This window comes from Acomys russatus, chromosome 12, assembly GCF_903995435.1.
Source record: "Acomys russatus chromosome 12, mAcoRus1.1, whole genome shotgun sequence".
In the NCBI taxonomy this organism is placed as follows: domain Eukaryota; kingdom Metazoa; phylum Chordata; class Mammalia; order Rodentia; family Muridae; genus Acomys; species Acomys russatus.
The window spans coordinates 29,899,434-29,917,780 of NC_067148.1; the positions used below are offsets into that span (position 1 = coordinate 29,899,434).

The 18,347-nt window shown below is 42.2% G+C and overlaps 1 protein-coding gene across 7 annotated transcripts in view; it reads left to right on the top strand.

Moving 5' to 3' along the window:
- Positions 1–18,347, top strand: part of Fn1 (fibronectin 1) — a 70,553-nt gene that overhangs the window by 10,882 nt on the left and 41,324 nt on the right. For all 7 annotated transcript variants that reach the window (XM_051154133.1, XM_051154127.1, XM_051154128.1 and 4 more), the window contains exons 7-19: positions 145–336; positions 1,269–1,448; positions 2,055–2,231; positions 3,346–3,498; positions 5,052–5,180; positions 6,280–6,423; positions 9,573–9,700; positions 13,187–13,364; positions 13,558–13,734; positions 14,529–14,657; positions 14,796–14,885; positions 15,658–15,852; positions 16,738–17,010. In XM_051154133.1, the coding sequence (XP_051010090.1) occupies positions 145–336; positions 1,269–1,448; positions 2,055–2,231; positions 3,346–3,498; positions 5,052–5,180; positions 6,280–6,423; positions 9,573–9,700; positions 13,187–13,364; positions 13,558–13,734; positions 14,529–14,657; positions 14,796–14,885; positions 15,658–15,852; positions 16,738–17,010 (2,145 nt within the window). The remainder of the gene's footprint in view (positions 1–144; positions 337–1,268; positions 1,449–2,054; positions 2,232–3,345; positions 3,499–5,051; positions 5,181–6,279; positions 6,424–9,572; positions 9,701–13,186; positions 13,365–13,557; positions 13,735–14,528; positions 14,658–14,795; positions 14,886–15,657; positions 15,853–16,737; positions 17,011–18,347) is intronic.

Consider the following 18,347-nt stretch of genomic DNA (forward strand, 5'->3'; position numbering starts at 1 on the left):
TCTTATGAATCACTTCTTGGGCTGAATGCAAAAGCTAAAACTCAGAATGGGAGTTACCTTTCATTCAAGTTCCATGCCAAGCTGAAACTCGACTCAACTGATTTCTCTCTTCTAGTTTTATGACTTTCATTCTCATGCTCTTAGGATCTGGCTCCTTCACAGATGTCCGAACAGCTATTTACCAACCCCAGACTCACCCCCAGCCCGCTCCCTACGGCCACTGCGTCACAGACAGCGGTGTGGTCTACTCTGTGGGCATGCAGTGGCTGAAGTCACAAGGAAACAAGCAAATGCTGTGCACTTGCCTAGGCAATGGAGTCAGCTGCCAGGAGACAGGTATGCACCTCCATTCAGTAATACCGGTGAATTTATATTTAGCTTCAGTAATATCTTACTTATTTGTTTTAAAAAATGTAAAACAATAAAACCAGGAAAGCTTCTAATCTTACCTCCCTCTGATAAAAGTCATAATGGTTGACATTTTCTTCCAGTGTTTTTCTTCTCTTCTTCTTCTTCTTCTTCTTCTTCTTCTTCTTCTTCTTCTTCTTCTTCTTCTTCTTCTTCTTCTTCTTCTTCTTCTTCATTTGTCTTGCGACAGGGTTTCTCTGTGTAACAGCTCTGGGTGTCCTGGAACTCACTGTATAGACCAGGCTGGCCTCGAACTCACAGCGATCCGCCTGCCTCTGCCTCCCAAGTGCTGGGATTAAAGGCGTGAGCCACCACCGCCCGGCCTTTATTTTCTTCTTATCATGAGCATCAAACTGCTTTGTGTTATCTGTATTTGCCGAAAGTGATGCCATCAGAGCACTGGTCTCCTGAACAACTAGTAATTTGTACTCTGAATTCAAATTTGAAATTATAGATGACTTTCAACAGCCCACAGTGCCTCTTCCGGGTTACAAGCATGTCTTTCTTTTAAAATTGTTTTCCTAGAATAGCCTTTATACTGTTTCTTCTGACACAAATATAACCATTTATATCTCGGTGCCATCTTTGAACCATAATTAACCTGTACTCATAAAATTTTCCAAATGGAGAAACTGAGTCACGGTAGCAGAAATGTCTTGATGACATTAACAGAGGGACTCCGGCTCACGACTCTATCCTGAATAGTAATGCATTTTGATTGCCATTAGCCAGATGACTCAATTTTCATCTTATTTCTTTAATGGCACCAGCTCAGTCTCCATTTGAATTAGAAATGTGCTACCACTGGGGTCAGAGTGGGCGTGGGAAACAACTGTACTGACTCTTATCTATGCTTGTAGCTGTGACCCAGACTTACGGTGGCAATTCAAATGGGGAGCCCTGTGTCCTCCCATTCACCTACAATGGTAGGACCTTCTACTCCTGCACCACAGAAGGGCGGCAAGATGGACATCTGTGGTGCAGCACGACTTCCAATTATGAACAAGACCAGAAGTATTCTTTCTGTACCGACCATGCTGGTGAGTGTCCTGGGAGAAACCAGTGCAGGGAGAACACACCCTTCTGTTTGCCAGCAGTCAATCATTAACTGTGGGGCTGCACAAGAAACACCACTTTGATCTATTTGGACCCAAGAGACACTGCTAATTCTGCAGCAGAGGCACTTTCTGTGTCCCTTAGCACCACCGGGGATATGACACCAATGGAAAAGCCCCGTGGTTCGGTTATTTTGACACATAGGGATTATGATACGATTAAAGACACTCAAGTATTAAAATCAGTGGATGATCACACAGAGCCGATGAACACACAGGATAAACGTCAAGGGTGCCTGTGCTTATCTTCCGTTTAGAGCCATATTTTACACAAAGCTATCATTTAATCTTTTTTTTTTTTCTCCCCTTCTTGGCTGGGAAAATGAGAGAACATGAGATTTAAATCTATTTTTGAAAGAGAAGATGAAAATCCACTAAGAAGCTTAGAGCTATATTATCAGGTATCTTTTATTCCTGGATAGGCCCTCTAGGAATTAGCAGCCGGAACCTAGCTCATTCTAAGCCGTTGGCAGTCTATCCTTGTTGTACGGCTCAGCTGTAATCTTCCCCTTTGTGTGTCGTCCCGGGCAGTTCTGGTTCAGACTCGAGGTGGAAATTCCAACGGTGCCTTGTGCCACTTTCCCTTCCTATACAACAACCGCAACTACACCGACTGTACTTCCGAGGGTAGGAGGGACAACATGAAGTGGTGCGGAACCACCCGGAACTATGATGCCGACCAGAAGTTTGGATTCTGCCCTATGGCTGGTAAGATGAAGCCCTGTGGGCTACCATGTGGACCACTAACAGCCTGTTGATGTCCATCCCTTCTTTTCTGCCTAAGACAACCTGGAAAAGTATCACACACACACACACACACACACACACACACACACGCACACACACACACACACACACGCACACACACACACACGCACACACACACACACACACGCACACACACGCACACACACACACACACACGCACACACACACACACACACGCACACACACACACGCACACACACACACACACACACACACTATATCTTCTGTTTGCGGATTGAGAAAGCTATCAATAGCGATGATTACTGACACGCTTTTAAAATCCCATCGACATGAATAAATGTTAAAAACTAAAACAATTAAAATGCCAAGTAATTTTATAATTGTGTAAGTCTTCAAACATAAACCCACATACACAAAGAAAGTATGTTTAAAGTAATCTGGCTGGTTGTCACAGACCAATAGTTATTGACACATGGCCAGGTTGATTGGCACCACAGTTATTAAATACTAAAGTGATCAAAATAAGTCAGAAAATCTGTTTTCTGACAAACGAAGAACTGTCTTCAGTTTACGTGAATACAGAAAAAGGAATCGGGTATTATTTTGTTTGTTTGTTTGTTTTTACATTTTGAGACTCCCATAGAAGGCATTTCATGTTTCCAGCCTGAGTGTCATGCAGTATCATGGGTGCACAGAGGCAAAGAAACACTTCCATTTTTCTCATTTCAACATAAGATGACATTGGGCTTAAGAGAGAAAGTTATTTTTACATGTGATTGTATGCTCCAATATAGTCTTCCTTTGAGCTAGAGTGAGCTGGAATAGGTGAAGTCATAAAGCTGCAGTTAAATTCAGTCTTATAGACAGTGAGAATTAATCGAATGATGGTATGAGACTTTTCCTAGTCCCATATTCTCCAGCCCTTTTCTCCAGGCCCCTCTTGACTTTCCCGGAGAGTTCAAAACTCCTCCTTCATCCAGCAACGTTCACGCAAAGCTTCTTCCCAAGTGAGAGAGAATTTGTAGAACCATCAGACAAGACTGATAGCGTCAGTGACCATTTTGTCAAGCATTTCTTATCCGTTTTCATACAGCCCATGAGGAGATCTGCACAACCAACGAAGGGGTCATGTACCGCATTGGGGACCAGTGGGATAAACAGCATGATTTGGGCCACATGATGAGGTGCACATGTGTTGGTAACGGTCGTGGAGAGTGGGCCTGCATCCCCTATTCTCAGCTCCGAGGTACGCTGGGTTTATGGATGCAAAGAGTTGAGCCAAGCCTGTAGAGAGACTGTGTGAAAACTTGTACTTGACAAAAGCAGAGAAGGAAGCGTGCGGTGCCAGGCTCTATTCATTCACTTACTGTGCAGAAGTTTCTTGTTTCCAGCAACCCGTTGAGAAAAGCTGGGAGTGGGTTGAGTCATTCTAAGGCTCTGGAAACATTCCCAGGATGTAAGTGTTTAGTTTGAGCCAAAAGCGTGGCTCCTCCAAGGAGAGAGCAGCATTTGGTCCTTTTAGCTCTAGGTTATGCCTGTGTTTGTGTCTAGAGAAGACAGCATCATTTCTCTAAGGGGGGAAAATATTTTCTCTTTGCCAAATTTAAAGAGACAAATGCGTACTTGAGCTATTTTCTTTTGTTCAAATAAGCTTTTCCCATTTTGGACCCAGACATATGATATGAAGAGTTGTTGATTTATTAAAGTGATTTCAGTTTTCCATTTCTTTGACTCGAAAAGTAATATTTAGGTGGAACTCAGTTGGTACATAGTTCCTATAGCTAGTCTACAGATAGTGGCCTGGATTGATGCTTTGTATGGTGTCTAATGGGTACAGCTAGCCCAGGAGTCATCTTTGTTACAAAGAGCATTCCACAGAACACCGTAGATGGTCATTTTATTTCCCAAACCCAATTATCTTTAACTGCTGCTGTCTTAGGTTTCTGTTGCTATGATAAAATACCATGAGCAAAAAGCAACTTGGGGAGGAAAGGGTTAATTTCAGTTTATAACTTTCCGGTCACACTCCCATCATTGAGGGAGAAAAAATGAGTACAGGTACTCAAGGCAGGGACCTGGAGGCAGGAATTGAGGCTGCAGAGGCCCCAGAGGAGCACTTACTTACTGGCTTTCTCTGCACAGCTTATTCAACCTGCTTTATTATACAACTCAGGACTACCAGCCCAGGGGTAGCACTACCTGACATGAATGGGCCCTCCAATCAATCATTAATCAAAACCTTGACCCACCCCCCCCACCCCCGCCCCAACCCCTGACCTGCTTACAGGCCAGTCATATGGAGGTATTTCTCAATTTGAGGTTCTCTCACCCGAGATATGTCTAGGTTTGTGTCCACCAGGCAAAACGCAATCAGAACACCATCCTCTCTGTTCCAGAAAACAGACCACAACCGTACAGTGTATGCTATATAAACTTCTCTACTCATGTAATGGGGACAATCAAAAACTTAAGTGAAATCATCAACTATACAAGAACGTTAGAGGAGCGAAGGCGTGCCATTTGTTGAAAAATTAGTTATTTCACGGGAAGCTATACTTTACCATGGCTTTTAGTTTAATAGGCTGTAATCCCTGGCCATTACAAGTCTATTAGTCAGAATAAGAGGGGAGTAAAAGTTATATTCTTAAGCTTTGAAAAAAAAAAGCTTATTCTGTGTCAGTAGAAAAGGCACTTTAGCAGGGTGTTAAACCTGGCAGTAGAACCTGACGCTTTGTAAAGTACAGTTTCTTTTACCCCATTAGTCAAAGTTCATCGCCTCTTTAACTGCCCCCTGAACAGATCAGTGCATTGTTGATGACATCACTTACAATGTGAATGACACCTTCCACAAGCGTCACGAGGAGGGACACATGCTGAACTGCACCTGCTTCGGGCAGGGCCGGGGAAGGTGGAAGTGCGATCCTGTTGGTAAGTGGCTGCCTCTGCTTGCATGGTTTTCACCAAGGAGTTGGCTAGCCAGTGGTGGATAAGGAAGCCATTTGGTGCTGCAGCCGCGTGCTCTCAAGACTCGACTCATTGCTCTGCAGGGAGTCTTTGTAAAGTGTGCCCTCATCACGAGCCAGTGTGCAATCTGCCCTGCCACTCACCTTTTTGTTGTTGCTCAGATTGGTGACAGGTGTAGCTTTTCTTCGGTTGAGTGGAGTTAGCTTTTTTTTTTTTTTTTTAATTATAAAAAAGAGAGTTTCTTTTACTGACTGCAGAACCATGGGTAAAGGTATAATGCTTTCCTTCAAAACACTCCATCTTTGGCTGCCTGGACTAACGGTGAGCGTTCAACATTAAAAAGAGCCCTATTCCCCAAATCCAAAGTTTAAGATAATCAATTCATACTCCTTTGCTAAAGGAGGCAAACTGCTTACTGAGACAACAAATTGATCCCAGCAGTTTGTTTGGCCTGAGATTGCAAAACTGAGCACTCCCAGGAGGCTTGCTTAGACAGCTGCTCATCTTTCAAATTTAGCTCATTAATGTAAAGCTAGTGCCTGAATTCTGAAGAAGTATATAAAATGAAATCATTGCAAAGTTCTTTTTTTTCTACTCAAATGGCAAGCCAGTTACTTTGATATCTAATTAAAAATTTAATTAGTATCATAGTTTTTAAAAATTAATATTCAGATTATGAATACACTGATATTTTACTCTTTACATTTTTTAAAATTTAGCAATGTTTCCCTTTTAGGAAGCTAAATTATCCTTCCTCCACAATAGGTACATTTTTGTTTTTACTATTAATTTTTCTATAGGGTAAATGATTTTAACAAAATATTAATTAGGGCTGGGGAAATAGCCCCCCCCATACATGTGCATATGTACTCACATGCACATAATCACTCCACACACACACACACACACACACACACACACACACACACACACACACACTTACAACTAAACCGTATTTTTAAGGGTTGTAAATTTTTATTAATACAATAAGGGTACACGCTATTGCACTACAATGACGTGTTTGAGGCTGTTTTGATTATTTTTCCTTGTGTGTGTGTTCTAGACCAGTGTCAAGATTCAGAGACCCGGACGTTTTACCAGATTGGGGACTCCTGGGAGAAGTTCGTGCATGGCGTGAGATACCAGTGCTACTGCTATGGCCGTGGCATTGGAGAGTGGCACTGTCAGCCTCTGCAGTCCTACCCAGGTAAGCAGTTCTGAGACTGAACGCTGACCTGTTGGCGGGGGCCTTTCTTTATCCCATCCCTTTTAATATTACTGTCCAATAGTTAATTACATTTTTCATTTAAATTGTTTTTCTTTCTTCACTTTTCATCAGGTTAAAAAAAAAGCACCAGAGGCTATTAAAAAGTGCGTGCTACAGTTTTGCATTTTACACTGTAGAATATTCCATTAGGTGGAAACATTCCAATTAATTTTATTTCAGGGGTGTGTGTGTGTGTGTGTGTGTGTGTGTGTGTAAGTGTAAGTAGAAACCATTAAGTGACTTGGACTGGAAGTAAAAGGGAGTTTTACATTCTGTTCCTTAAAGAGAAGTCCTGTAGGCAGAGGGCAGGAAGTACAATATGAGGTACAAATTTGTTCCCTGGCATCTGTTTTTGTTTTTGTTTTGTTTTGTTTTGAGACAGGGTTTCTCTGTCCTGGTACTCACTTTATAGACCAGGCTAGCCTCAAACTCAGAGATCCACCTGCCTCTGCCTCCCGAGGGCTGGGATTAAGGGTGTGTGCCACCACTATACCCAGCTCTTTCCCTACCATCTTAAACTCTTTGTGTCACTTGTTTCATTTATTTAGTGAGACAGAATGTGGAACACAGCATCGGGAGCCAAGAAATTTGGCCAAACTCCACTCACAGTTTAAATACCCCAAAATATTTATTGCTGGTTTTTTTTTTTTTTTTTTTTTCTGTTGCTTGTTTTTTTTTTTTTTTTTTTTTTTCTGCAAAGATAGTCTAGCTATAAATGTTAATTCATTTGGGGGAAAAACATATTTAAATTTCATTGAGTAGCTGTAATGACACGTGTTGAATTATGACTTTAGCCATAACAGGCATGCACTACTATGTCTGCACAACGTACATACAGTTTAAGACCTCGTTATACGATGTATGCCGTAAATTCAGAAAACACATACTTAAGAGGGTTGGATTTTTAAATGATACAAGGCCAGGAGAGAAGTTTATTTTTGTGTTTATGGTTGGTTTTGGCAGGCCAATTTTTTGAAATGTATTTTTTTTTGAGACCTTTTTTTTTTCTTTCTTTCCTTTTTTCTTTTTTTTAAAATAAGCCCATCCACATAGCCTTGCTGCAAGCATTGAGGCAGACCTGGTGGATGGTCAGCTAGTTGGAGTTTTACCTCTTGACTTTGTTCCAAGTCTGTAAAAAGGATAATGCCAAAGGGCCACTGAACGCAGAAGTGATTTCAGGGCGAGCAGATGACCCCAGATGCTGTGCAGGGCTTATCTCCATGGGGGCTTTGTTCAGTGTGCCTAGCCTGCGAGGCTCTGAGAGTGGGGGAATTGCAAAGAAAGCACTGGTGGCTGAAAGATGGCTCCTGAGCCCTGCCCTGTTTGTTCTTCCCACTGAGTTGGCAGAGTTGTTCAAACTAACAAAAGATAACAGGAATTTGGTTTGTCAATAAGCAACTAGGAAAGCCCATCTCTCAGCAAATTAAGTAGAGGAGAAAAAAAAAAAAAAAAAAACAACATCATGAATGTTTAACTTCTCGAGGGTCACCATTATCGGAAATCACTCATTCTGACCTTATTTTCAACTGATTTTGAAAGTGTCTAACGTGTCATCCTACAAGTGGAGATTTCACAGTGGGAATTGCTAGTAGATGCCAAAAAGGTGTGGCGTGTGGACATGTGCCCCTTTAGGATGCAAAGCTGAGGGTTTCATCCCTCAACTTTGACATTTCACCTTGTGACATGAAGTAAAATTAAGTTTTAACAAGTATTTGATAAGTCTTCAACAAAGGGGATTATTCTCAGTGGGGAAGGGAGTATGTCATTTTAAAAGTTTTTGAGTTTACACAAAAATGTAAGTTCCGTATTTGTGTATGTTATTTTAAAAGTTTTTGAGTTCACACAAAAATGTAAGTTCTGTATTCGTTCTGATAAGGAAGACTTTGTTTTCAAAGAATTTAAAAGCTAAGACCACAATTGAATCTGAAACTCAATATGTTTTTCCCAAGAGCATTCAGAAACTGCAAATAATGTAGAGTACTACTTTATTAGCATGCAGAACTTTGTTCTCTATCACAGAGCAGCAGTGAGAGTTTCTTAGGTTCTTATAAGGACTTTGTACAGATTAAATGACAAACAATAAACAAATTATCAACAAAATTTTATTATTATCCTAAATGAAATCTACTATATTAAAAGAAATTGATTCCCTTCTTTTAGTTTGCTTTTATTTCCTAAGCAAAAGAACTGAATCTATCTTAAATTTTGTTATTAACAGTCGTATCAGGATATGAAAATATTAATTTTAAATATTTGCTTCCCAGATGTCATTATACTTGGTAATTGCTTAAAAACAAAACAAAACAAGTTTAACAATTTGATCCATAAAGATCTTAGAATATATATGTATATATATGTATATTCTAGAATATATATATGTATATATATACATATATATATTCTAGAATATATATATATATTGTTTGCTTGTTTTTTTCGAGACAGGGTCTCTCTGTGTTAGCCTTGGCTGTCCTGGACTCACTTTGTAGAAGAGTATATTTCTTAAGTAAAAGGAAAACTAGATCTCTTTTTCCCAATGGAGAGAAGCCTAGACTGATAGGGAAATAAACTTTGGTTTTTAATTATTACCTTTGTCTGTTTGTCCAAGATTCAACCCCATTTAGAAATGTTTGTCTTACATCATGCCACATGGCCTTGGGAATGTTGCTTCCTTCCTAGCAGGTTCATCTGTGCTGAAAACCTCCATGATTCAGAATTTGTCTTAAAAGAACCTTAATACACTTAGCACATGAGGGCTGCATTCTGAACTACATTTGTTGTGTTATGGAGATTTCACAGCTGTCTCTCAAGTCTTAACTTTAAAAGCCAGAAAAGAAAGGAAGCTGCGGCTCATTGGAGTAGCTTCTGTTTTATTTACTAGCGGGAAAACATCTAAGGCATTTCTGACGAGAATTGCGACAATTAAGCAAGTAAAATCAGACCTGTTTCTAATGTCGAAAAGGTTTAGCTGAGCGAGATCATTTTTATTCCGCCCGTATTTCCTGAGAAGCAAATAGTCTTTAAGGAGGGCATCCGTGTATAGTAAACTTTAAGGACCCGTGTTAAAGAAATCACGTTTTCATTTTCAGGCGCAGGTGGTACTGGTCCTGTCCAAGTAATTATCACGGAGACCCCCAGCCAGCCCAACTCTCACCCCATCCAGTGGAACGCACCAGAACCATCGCACATCACCAAGTACATTCTCAGGTGGAGACCTGTGAGTATTCTCAGAAGCCTTGGATCGGAGACTCATGACCTTCCCCAATTAGGATGAGGTGCCCCACAACTCTGTTTTGCTTTGGAATCAACAGATCTAATTCCATGTCAGATAGCATTTATAGTTTCTTAGTGTCTAGCCAATATGTGGTCAGTTGAATCAACATGTTGATTTAGGATCTTTTGGGTTTGGTGGGGTTTTTTTGTTTTGTTTTTTTGTTTTTTGTTTTGTTTTTTGTTTTGTTTTGTTTTGTTTTTTAAGAAGAAATTAGGTCTTTGTATTAGAAAGATCTTAGTCACCTGATACGGAAAGAGAACTTGAAATTTTGGTATGCTTTTGCAGAGCCATTAAAGTCAATTGCATTTTCAAATTATTTCCAGAGTTGGAAAACCAGCTAAATTATTTTCATTCTTTTTGACTCAACTCAGCTATATTTTGATCCTCTAAAGTCATTTAGACAGAAGGGAATGAGGCCATGAGAGAAGGAGAATCAGGGAAGGGATTATAGTTGGTTTCTTTCTTTCTTTTTTTTAAAGATTTATTTATTATGTATATAGTATTCTGCCTGCATGTACTCCTGCAGGCCAGAATAGGGCACCAGATCTCATTATAGATGCTTGAGTCACCATATGGTTGCTGGGACTTGAACTCAGGACCAGTGCTCTTAACCTCTGAGCTATCTTCTAGCCCTAGTTGGTTTCTTTTCTTTTTTAGGTTTTTTGAGGCAAGGTTTCCCTCTGTGGCGTTGGCTGTCTTAGAACTCACTTTGTAGACTAGGCTGGCCTCGAACTCAGAGATCCACCTGCCTCTGCTTTCCCAAGTGCTGAGATTAAAGTTGTGTGTCATCACCACCTGGCTATACTTAGTTTCTAAAAGGAACTGAACCCTAGAGATTTCTAGCCATCTAGATGCTTAAACCACACTATGGAGCCTCTTATCCTATTAAACTTTGATGTCTCTTCCCTTCTCAGACCTCCCGTCTTCCATCTGCAAAGTTCATGACACAATTTGAAAACCACTAGTTTAGAAAAGAGAAAAATGTACTTTTAAAAACCAAATCTCTCCAATTGGATTATTTCATCCAAGAGTACAAAGACAAAAGACAAAACGACCTATGAAAATGTTTCTGACTTATGGCATTAACTCATACAGTTGAATTTAAATACTTTAGGGGAGTTTGAGTTTATTCTTTCTCTTCGTTTGCTCTGTCATCCAGTCTTGAGTGGTCTCAGTGTCAAGCAATCAGTGATGTTTTTCTCCCTGCAGTATCTTCTGTCTCTTCTCATCTATTCCTTGTATCACCATTTTTGTTTTCTTTGAACTTAACTCTAAAGTGGTTTGCAAAGCCACTACAAATGGGACATTTACAAGTAGGTATGAAGTATACATCGAATTGAGACATCGTCACATTTGATTAAATTCTTTGGGTTTTTTTGTTTTTTTTTTTTTTCCCTTGCCTTTGTACACTTGTGTTTCATTTTGAGATGATATCTCATTAGGCCAAGAGTGGTTTCATGTTCCTTATATAGCTGAAGATGCTTGATTACAGGTGTGGTTCATCTCCGCCTCTGTATGTGGTGGTAGGGATTGAACTCAGGCCTTTGCTCATCTCCACCTCTGTATGTGGTGTGAGGGATTGAACTCAGGTCTTTGCTCATCTCCACCTCTGTATGTGGTGGTAGGGATTGAACTCAGGCCTTTGCTCATCTCCACCTCTGTATGTGGTGTGAGGGATTGAACTCTCAGGCCTTTGGCCATGCTAGACAAGCACTCTGTCAACCAAGCCCCACCCACAGATCTCTTTGGAAAAAAAAAATTTTTTTTTTTTCCGGTTTGGTTTTTTGAGACAAAGTTTCTCTCTGTATAGCTCTGGCTCTCCTGGAACACACTCTGTAGATCAGGCTGGCCTCAATCTCATAGAGATGCACCTGCTTCTGCCTCTTAAGTACTGGCATTAAAGGCGTGCGCAACTACCACCCGGCCTCTTTAAAATTTTAACAGGGAATTTCTTTCTTTCTTTTCTTTTCTTTTATTTATTTTTTCTTATTTTTTTTAGTTTTTTCAAGACAGCGTTTCTCTGTGTAACATCTCTGGCTATCCTGGACATGCTTTTGTAGACCAGGCTGGTCTTGAACTCACAGAGGTCGGCCTGCCTCTGCCTCCATAGTGCTGGGATTAAAGCTGGCTTCTTCTCCTTCTTCTTCCCCTTTCCTTCTTCTCCTTCTCCTTCTTCTTCTTTTTTAAATGTAGGCCATCTGAGAGTTTACATTCTGATATTTTCTTTTGATGGCCAAGAAAGCTTACATAGTATAAACAAGTTTATTGCTAATTTTTAAGCAAACGTAACTGCTAACTTCAATTTCTTTCATCATATTTAAGCTAAAACTTAAATTTAAAGAGTACTTGAGTCACTTTCATTTATCTCCAAAATATAAACGGGCATGAGAACATTTGAAGTATGCACAAACTTGATTGGATAACATTTTTTTAAAAAAAATCACTGAGCATTAAACATGTATTTGATATTTAAACCACTTTAGAGTATTTACACTTAAAAGGATTTCTCGTTTGAAGTCTGGGTGTTTCTTTTCCCACACAATCTATGGCAATGAGTTTTGCAGTCTGTGACATATTAATGAAGTTGGACAGGATGTAAGAATATAAACTGGAAAGAAAAGATTAAATAAACTGAGCTATATTCTTCAACAGTCATTCCCAGAGTTGGCTAACGACTCATGATGGGGTGTTCATTTCCAAGGATGAGCCGCATAACCAGACAAGTTGAACCTTGTTTGTGATGGCCCCAGGATCTGAGTCAAGGCAATATTATGATTTCCAGTGTCTGCGAGGCAAGAAACTTGAACTGTATCTCACCAAGTTGAAAGACAGAGTTGTGGCCTTGTCTCACTTCAGAGAGAAATGTGTCTCTGTTTGCCAGAAAAAAAATCGGGAGTGGCTGAATTGGGAATGTTGGTATTAAATTATTCAAGTATTGGCCATAGGGAAGGCATTCAGAGCCTCCACCGTGTAGCTTTGAAAACATCATTTACCTGTTTCCCCACCTGTGAAGTGGGAACAGTGATCCCGTTAGCTTTTGGCAAGGCAATGAAGATTAGTGGGAGAAACAAACAAAACAGCCCTGAGCACATGATAGACTACTTGGACTAGGAGTTAATATCAACAAACACTAGATGCACCACCACCCCCCTTTTGGTTTTTTGAGACAGGGTTTTTCTGTGTAACCTTGGCTGTCCTGGACTTGCTATGTAGACCAGGCTGGCCTCGAACTCACAGGGATCCCTGCCTGCCCCTGCTTCCCTGAATGCTGGGATTTCAGGCTGAGGGCCCCCCCCACCCCCATTCCAAATAGGATTTTCCACCATTTCCTTCCAAAACGGAGCCTTGAGAATCCTACTCTCCATTCTTCTTTGAGGAACGTTCATCCCCTACCAACCCTTGTGCTATGTTTTCTTTTGAACTCTTCAGAAAACCTCTGTGGGTCGCTGGAAGGAAGCTACCATTCCAGGCCATCTTAACTCCTATACCATCAAGGGCCTGACCCCAGGTGTGATATACGAGGGACAGCTCATCAGCATCCAGCAGTATGGGCACAGAGAAGTGACACGCTTCGACTTTACCACCAGCGCTAGCACACCTGTGACGAGTACGTATCGAGCATCTTTGGGGCTGTGCTGTATCCTTGGAGCTGTGTGCGCACTGCTGAGATGCGGGCTTCCCACGGAAGGTTCTCTCCTTACCCAGCTGCTTCCTTGCACTCTCTTTTTAGCATCCTCTGCACGCAGAGAGACTGAGTGAGTATTCTAGATCATCAGTGGCTTGCATTTCCTTTTCTCTAGGCAACACGGTGACGGGAGAGACTACCCCATTTTCTCCTGTCGTGGCCACTTCTGAGTCTGTGACTGAAATCACGGCCAGCAGCTTTGTGGTCTCGTGGGTCTCTGCTTCTGACACCGTGTCAGGATTCCGGGTGGAGTATGAGCTGAGCGAGGAAGGAGACGAGCCACAGTACCTTGGTGAGTAAAATGTGTGGCTTGCGACAATCTTGGTCCCCAATTCAAACCGAAGACACTCTCTTCCTTCAAGCGAAGGAAGGAAGGCAGGGGAGCCTCTCTGACTCGGCTGGAATTCCCTAAGTACCTTTCTAGTCTCTGGTGCTGTATTTTTCACTTTTCCACACAAGGGACCGGGATGAGGCCTGAAGCTGACAATGTTACCTTTTAGGGCTACATTAGTTACCTTCTTGGATACTTTTTAAATATTGCAGTGATGGGAGAAGGGATGTCTTTTAATAAGTTTGCTGGTGCCGATGAGATGGCTGAGTCTTACAATCTGAGTTCAGTCCCTGAGTGGAAGGACAGGACTGACTCTCGCAAGTTGTTTGACCTCTAGCCCTCTGATCTCCCCAACCCCTGCCCCAACATGTGTGCTGTGGCATGCGTGCCAGATCCCCCACAATAAATGTAATAACAAAAAGATGCTGAACATACTTGTGTGATCAAGACCCAGATCATAAAGACGAATATCCTTTCAACTCCTACCCCACCATTCTTCCACCCGTGGCTGCCCCTCCAATTTCTAATGACAGCTATGCTTAAAGAAACCAGAGGGAGGTTATTAAAAATTATACATTTGGGGGAGGAAAGCAGAAAATGAAAGAACACTCATTGGAAATTGCAGGTTATCCACTAGAACACTCTTAGTCGCTCCCCAGCCCCCAACCTCTCCCCCCGCCCCCGGAATATAGAGTTCTTAGATGCCTTGGAAGATTGCTTTGTTCCAGCCACTAATGTCTCCCTTTATTTCAAAGACCTTCCAAGCACGGCCACTTCTGTGAACATCCCTGACCTGCTCCCGGGCAGAAAGTACATTGTCAATGTCTATCAGATATCTGAAGAAGGAAAGCAGAGCTTGATCCTGTCTACGTCACAGACGACAGGTATGTGTACACGTTTCAACCATGGTGTGGTGCATGGCCGGTGCTAATCGCTGTTTTTAAAACAAAGTTCTAAAGACTCTCCTTAACTACAAAGCATGGGCTTGCAGCCACACTGGCCAATTTCCTTTCTTCTTTCAGCCCCTGATGCCCCTCCAGACCCTACCGTGGATCAGGTTGACGATACTTCAATTGTTGTTCGATGGAGTAGACCCCAGGCACCTATCACAGGTCATCTTTGCTTCTGTGTTTATTTTTATTTATCGACATTGAAGGAGAAAATTATGACTAGACCGACATCACCTTAAATCTCCAACTTAAGTGCTTGGAGGTGTGTGTGTGTGTGTGTGTGTGTGTGTGTGTGTGTGTGTGTGTGTACCTCAAATCTTCCAGGGATGCTTTGTTATAAATTGTTTTCCTCAAATCTGTTTATCACCTGCCTCACCTGCCATATGTGTATGTCAATCTGTGAGCCAGCCCTGAGATCCAGCCCCGTGAGCCAGCCCTGACAGGGATCCAGCCCTGTGAGCCAACTCTGTGCCTCCCTGCAGCGGGCATTCCAAGGGCTGCAGAGGTAGACTATCCTGCCAGCCTGATGCTCACTGCTGAAGAGGGAGCCGAGTTGCTGCTTTAGCTTCGTCAGTGAAGTTCCCAAAAGCTGTCTTCACGTGGTCAGGCTGGTTCTTTAACTGCTTCTCCCATGCACAGCTCCAAGCAGAGAAATGGGCTCACTATGAATAGCTCACTTCAGGGCGTCACTAGTTGGCATTTATTAAGGATCTCTGTCTTCAAGGATGATACTTTATTACTAAAAGATTTGTATTGCTGTTCTTACCTCTGTGCCAGCCAGGCATTGTCATAGGATAACATTGAAAGACCCAGGAAGAATTTTGCTGGTTCTTAACAATCAAACAAGACCCAAAGGGCTGTTAGAGAGTTTTAATTTGCCTAGCCTTGGTTTCGGAAGACTGTGTGTATAGACACTTTGCTCCTAAACCTGCAGGGTACAGAATCGTCTATGCACCTTCAGTAGAAGGCAGTAGCACAGAGCTCAACCTTCCTGAAACCGCCAACTCCGTCACCCTCAGTGACCTGCAGCCTGGCGTCCAGTACAACATCACCATCTATGCTGTGGAGGAAAACCAAGAGAGCACACCTGTTTTCATCCAGCAGGAGACTACTGGCATCCCACGATCTGGTAACTTAACAACAACACATCCCCTGGTGTCTGACCTCTCAGGACCTGACCAGGCAGCAGCTCTAACCTGCGAGGGGAAGATAAAACCTACATAGATTATATTCACTCCTTTAGCTTAGCTTTCAGGGAGGACTGAGGCAGAAGTCCTGTGAGTGACAGGTCCCTGAGAGCGAGCTCTTTTTGTTTCTGCCAGTAGTTCCCACATTCCCATCACCTAAATCAGTGGTCCTCAACCTTCCTAAGAGTGACCTCCAACCATAAAGTTAGTTTTGTTGCTTCTTCATACCTGCATTTTTGCTACTGGTATGAGTCATAATGTAAATATCTGTGGTTCTGATAGTCTTAACCCTGAAAGGAGTTACAACCCACGGACTGAGAACTGCTGACTTAAATGCTGAAATGTCAACACTAGGAAGGAACTTACCAAAGACAACCATTAGGTTTTCTGGTTAAAAACTGACAATATCTCATCTTACTTTTCCTAAAAAGCTTAAGAATTACTTAATCTGACCTCTTAACTATCATGAAATGAGTCAAATAAATACCCCACCGTTCTTCTGTACTTATCTTAAAGCAAAAACATTTATTTTTGTGTATTTAACTTCGTGTGTGTGTGTGTGTTTAATAATTTCTTGCTTTTATGCTATAAACTGCCTATCTATAGATACAGAATAAAGATTCCAACATCAGTTTGACATGAATATCTACACACACACACACACACACACACACACACACACACAAATCTATTTTTTGATTAAGGGGGAAAACCCAGTATTGGCCTAAAATCAGAGGGTCTAAGAAATGCCTGGATTGCTCAGAGAGCAGCTTTTACCACCAGCCTTCAGTGGGGATTGTGTATGGCTTATTTCTCTTGTCTCCTAGATAACGTGCCCCCTCCGAGGGACCTCCAGTTTGTGGAAGTGACAGATGTGAAAGTCACCATCATGTGGACACCCCCTGATAGCGCGGTGACTGGCTACCGTGTAGATGTGCTGCCGGTCAACCTGCCTGGGGAACACGGGCAGATGCTACCTCTCAGCAGGAACACCTTTGCCGAAATCGTGGGGCTATCTCCCGGGGTCACATACCTCTTCAAAGTCTTTGCTGTGAACCAGGGCCGGGAAAGCAAGCCCCTGACCGCACAACAGACCACCAGTATGTCCTGTTCCTGCCTACCTGTCTTTTTGCCCGGCCTCTAAGCTCTACACCCTCAGTTCTACCTACATACTGCTCACACTCAGGTTCAACTTGCTACTCACACCCTAGTTAGGACATGATACTCCTCATGCCCAGGTTCACAGCTTAGCAGAAAGGAAACACCCAGTTGAAGGGAATGAAACTAGGGTTCTGAGAATACTAACTCCAATGTGCACACTGCTTCCAGCGTGCACACTACTCCCCACTTGCATGCACACTGCTCCCCACATGCGTGCACACCGCTCCCCACATGCACAGCACTGGAATGAATGAAGGAAAGCATTTAAGCAAGTTAAAGAGTTTTCTTTGCTATTGTCGACATGGAGATGCAACTTCAGTGCTCCCTTCCTTTCTTCATGCTGGGTAGCAATCAAAAGTGCTCTATCACTGCGCTATATCCCCAGCCCTTAAGTGCTCTTTTGTATGTGTAGTTGGACCTATCTATGTCAAGGTTAATGTGTATTCTCTTAATAATTCTGCAGTAGAATTTGAGACTAGCAGTTGCCCAGGCAGGCTGGGGTGTGTAGCTAGCTCAGGGGTAGAAGGCATGCCTGGCATGGGTGAGACCCAGGGTTCCATCTCTAGCACCACACAGTGAGTGAATAACGTAAGCTATAAATCCTAAGCATTTCTCTTAGTAGATCTTAAGACCCTGGTTGAAATGTACAAAGGAAGCTGCTTCTTCCGTTGGCTGTGGGAAGAGCAGTGGGGTGCTTCTCAGCTCTGTATCTAGGCAGTGACAGGAGCTGGCTTAAGCTCCCGTTTGGATTTAATAGCTCAGGGTCTTTATGACATTCTACCATCTCTGGGAGGGTCTGTCTGTCAAAGATGTTTTGACTTCCTGTAGGAAACCCAGTTACTACTCTTAAAAAGACGTGAGGATTCTTGAGGTTCTTTCTGATAGTAAAAGCTCCGCATCGTCCCACCATGAGACTGGGGTTCTGAGTACCTGTTTTAATGATTGCAGTTACGTCCCTGTGAGATAGCCTTTATTTCCCCAGCACAGGACCCAGTCAGTCAATACATGCATTAGCATATTGCCTGTGGTACCTACCAAGCTTTTCTTGACCTCAATGTGTTGGATTCACTCTTCCCCGCGTAGCCTTCCTGGCCCAAAGCAAATTGTGGGCTTTGCAAAATGTTTGTTTTGCTTTAAGAAAAAAAAAAATAATAATACTGTCACTATAATGTAACTATAATTTCCAAGGGTGGTGGGTAAATCTTGCTGGGAAAATTTGCCTTTTCAAAGGATGGCAGACAAATGAAAAAGGTCAGCGAATTCTCATAACTGACAA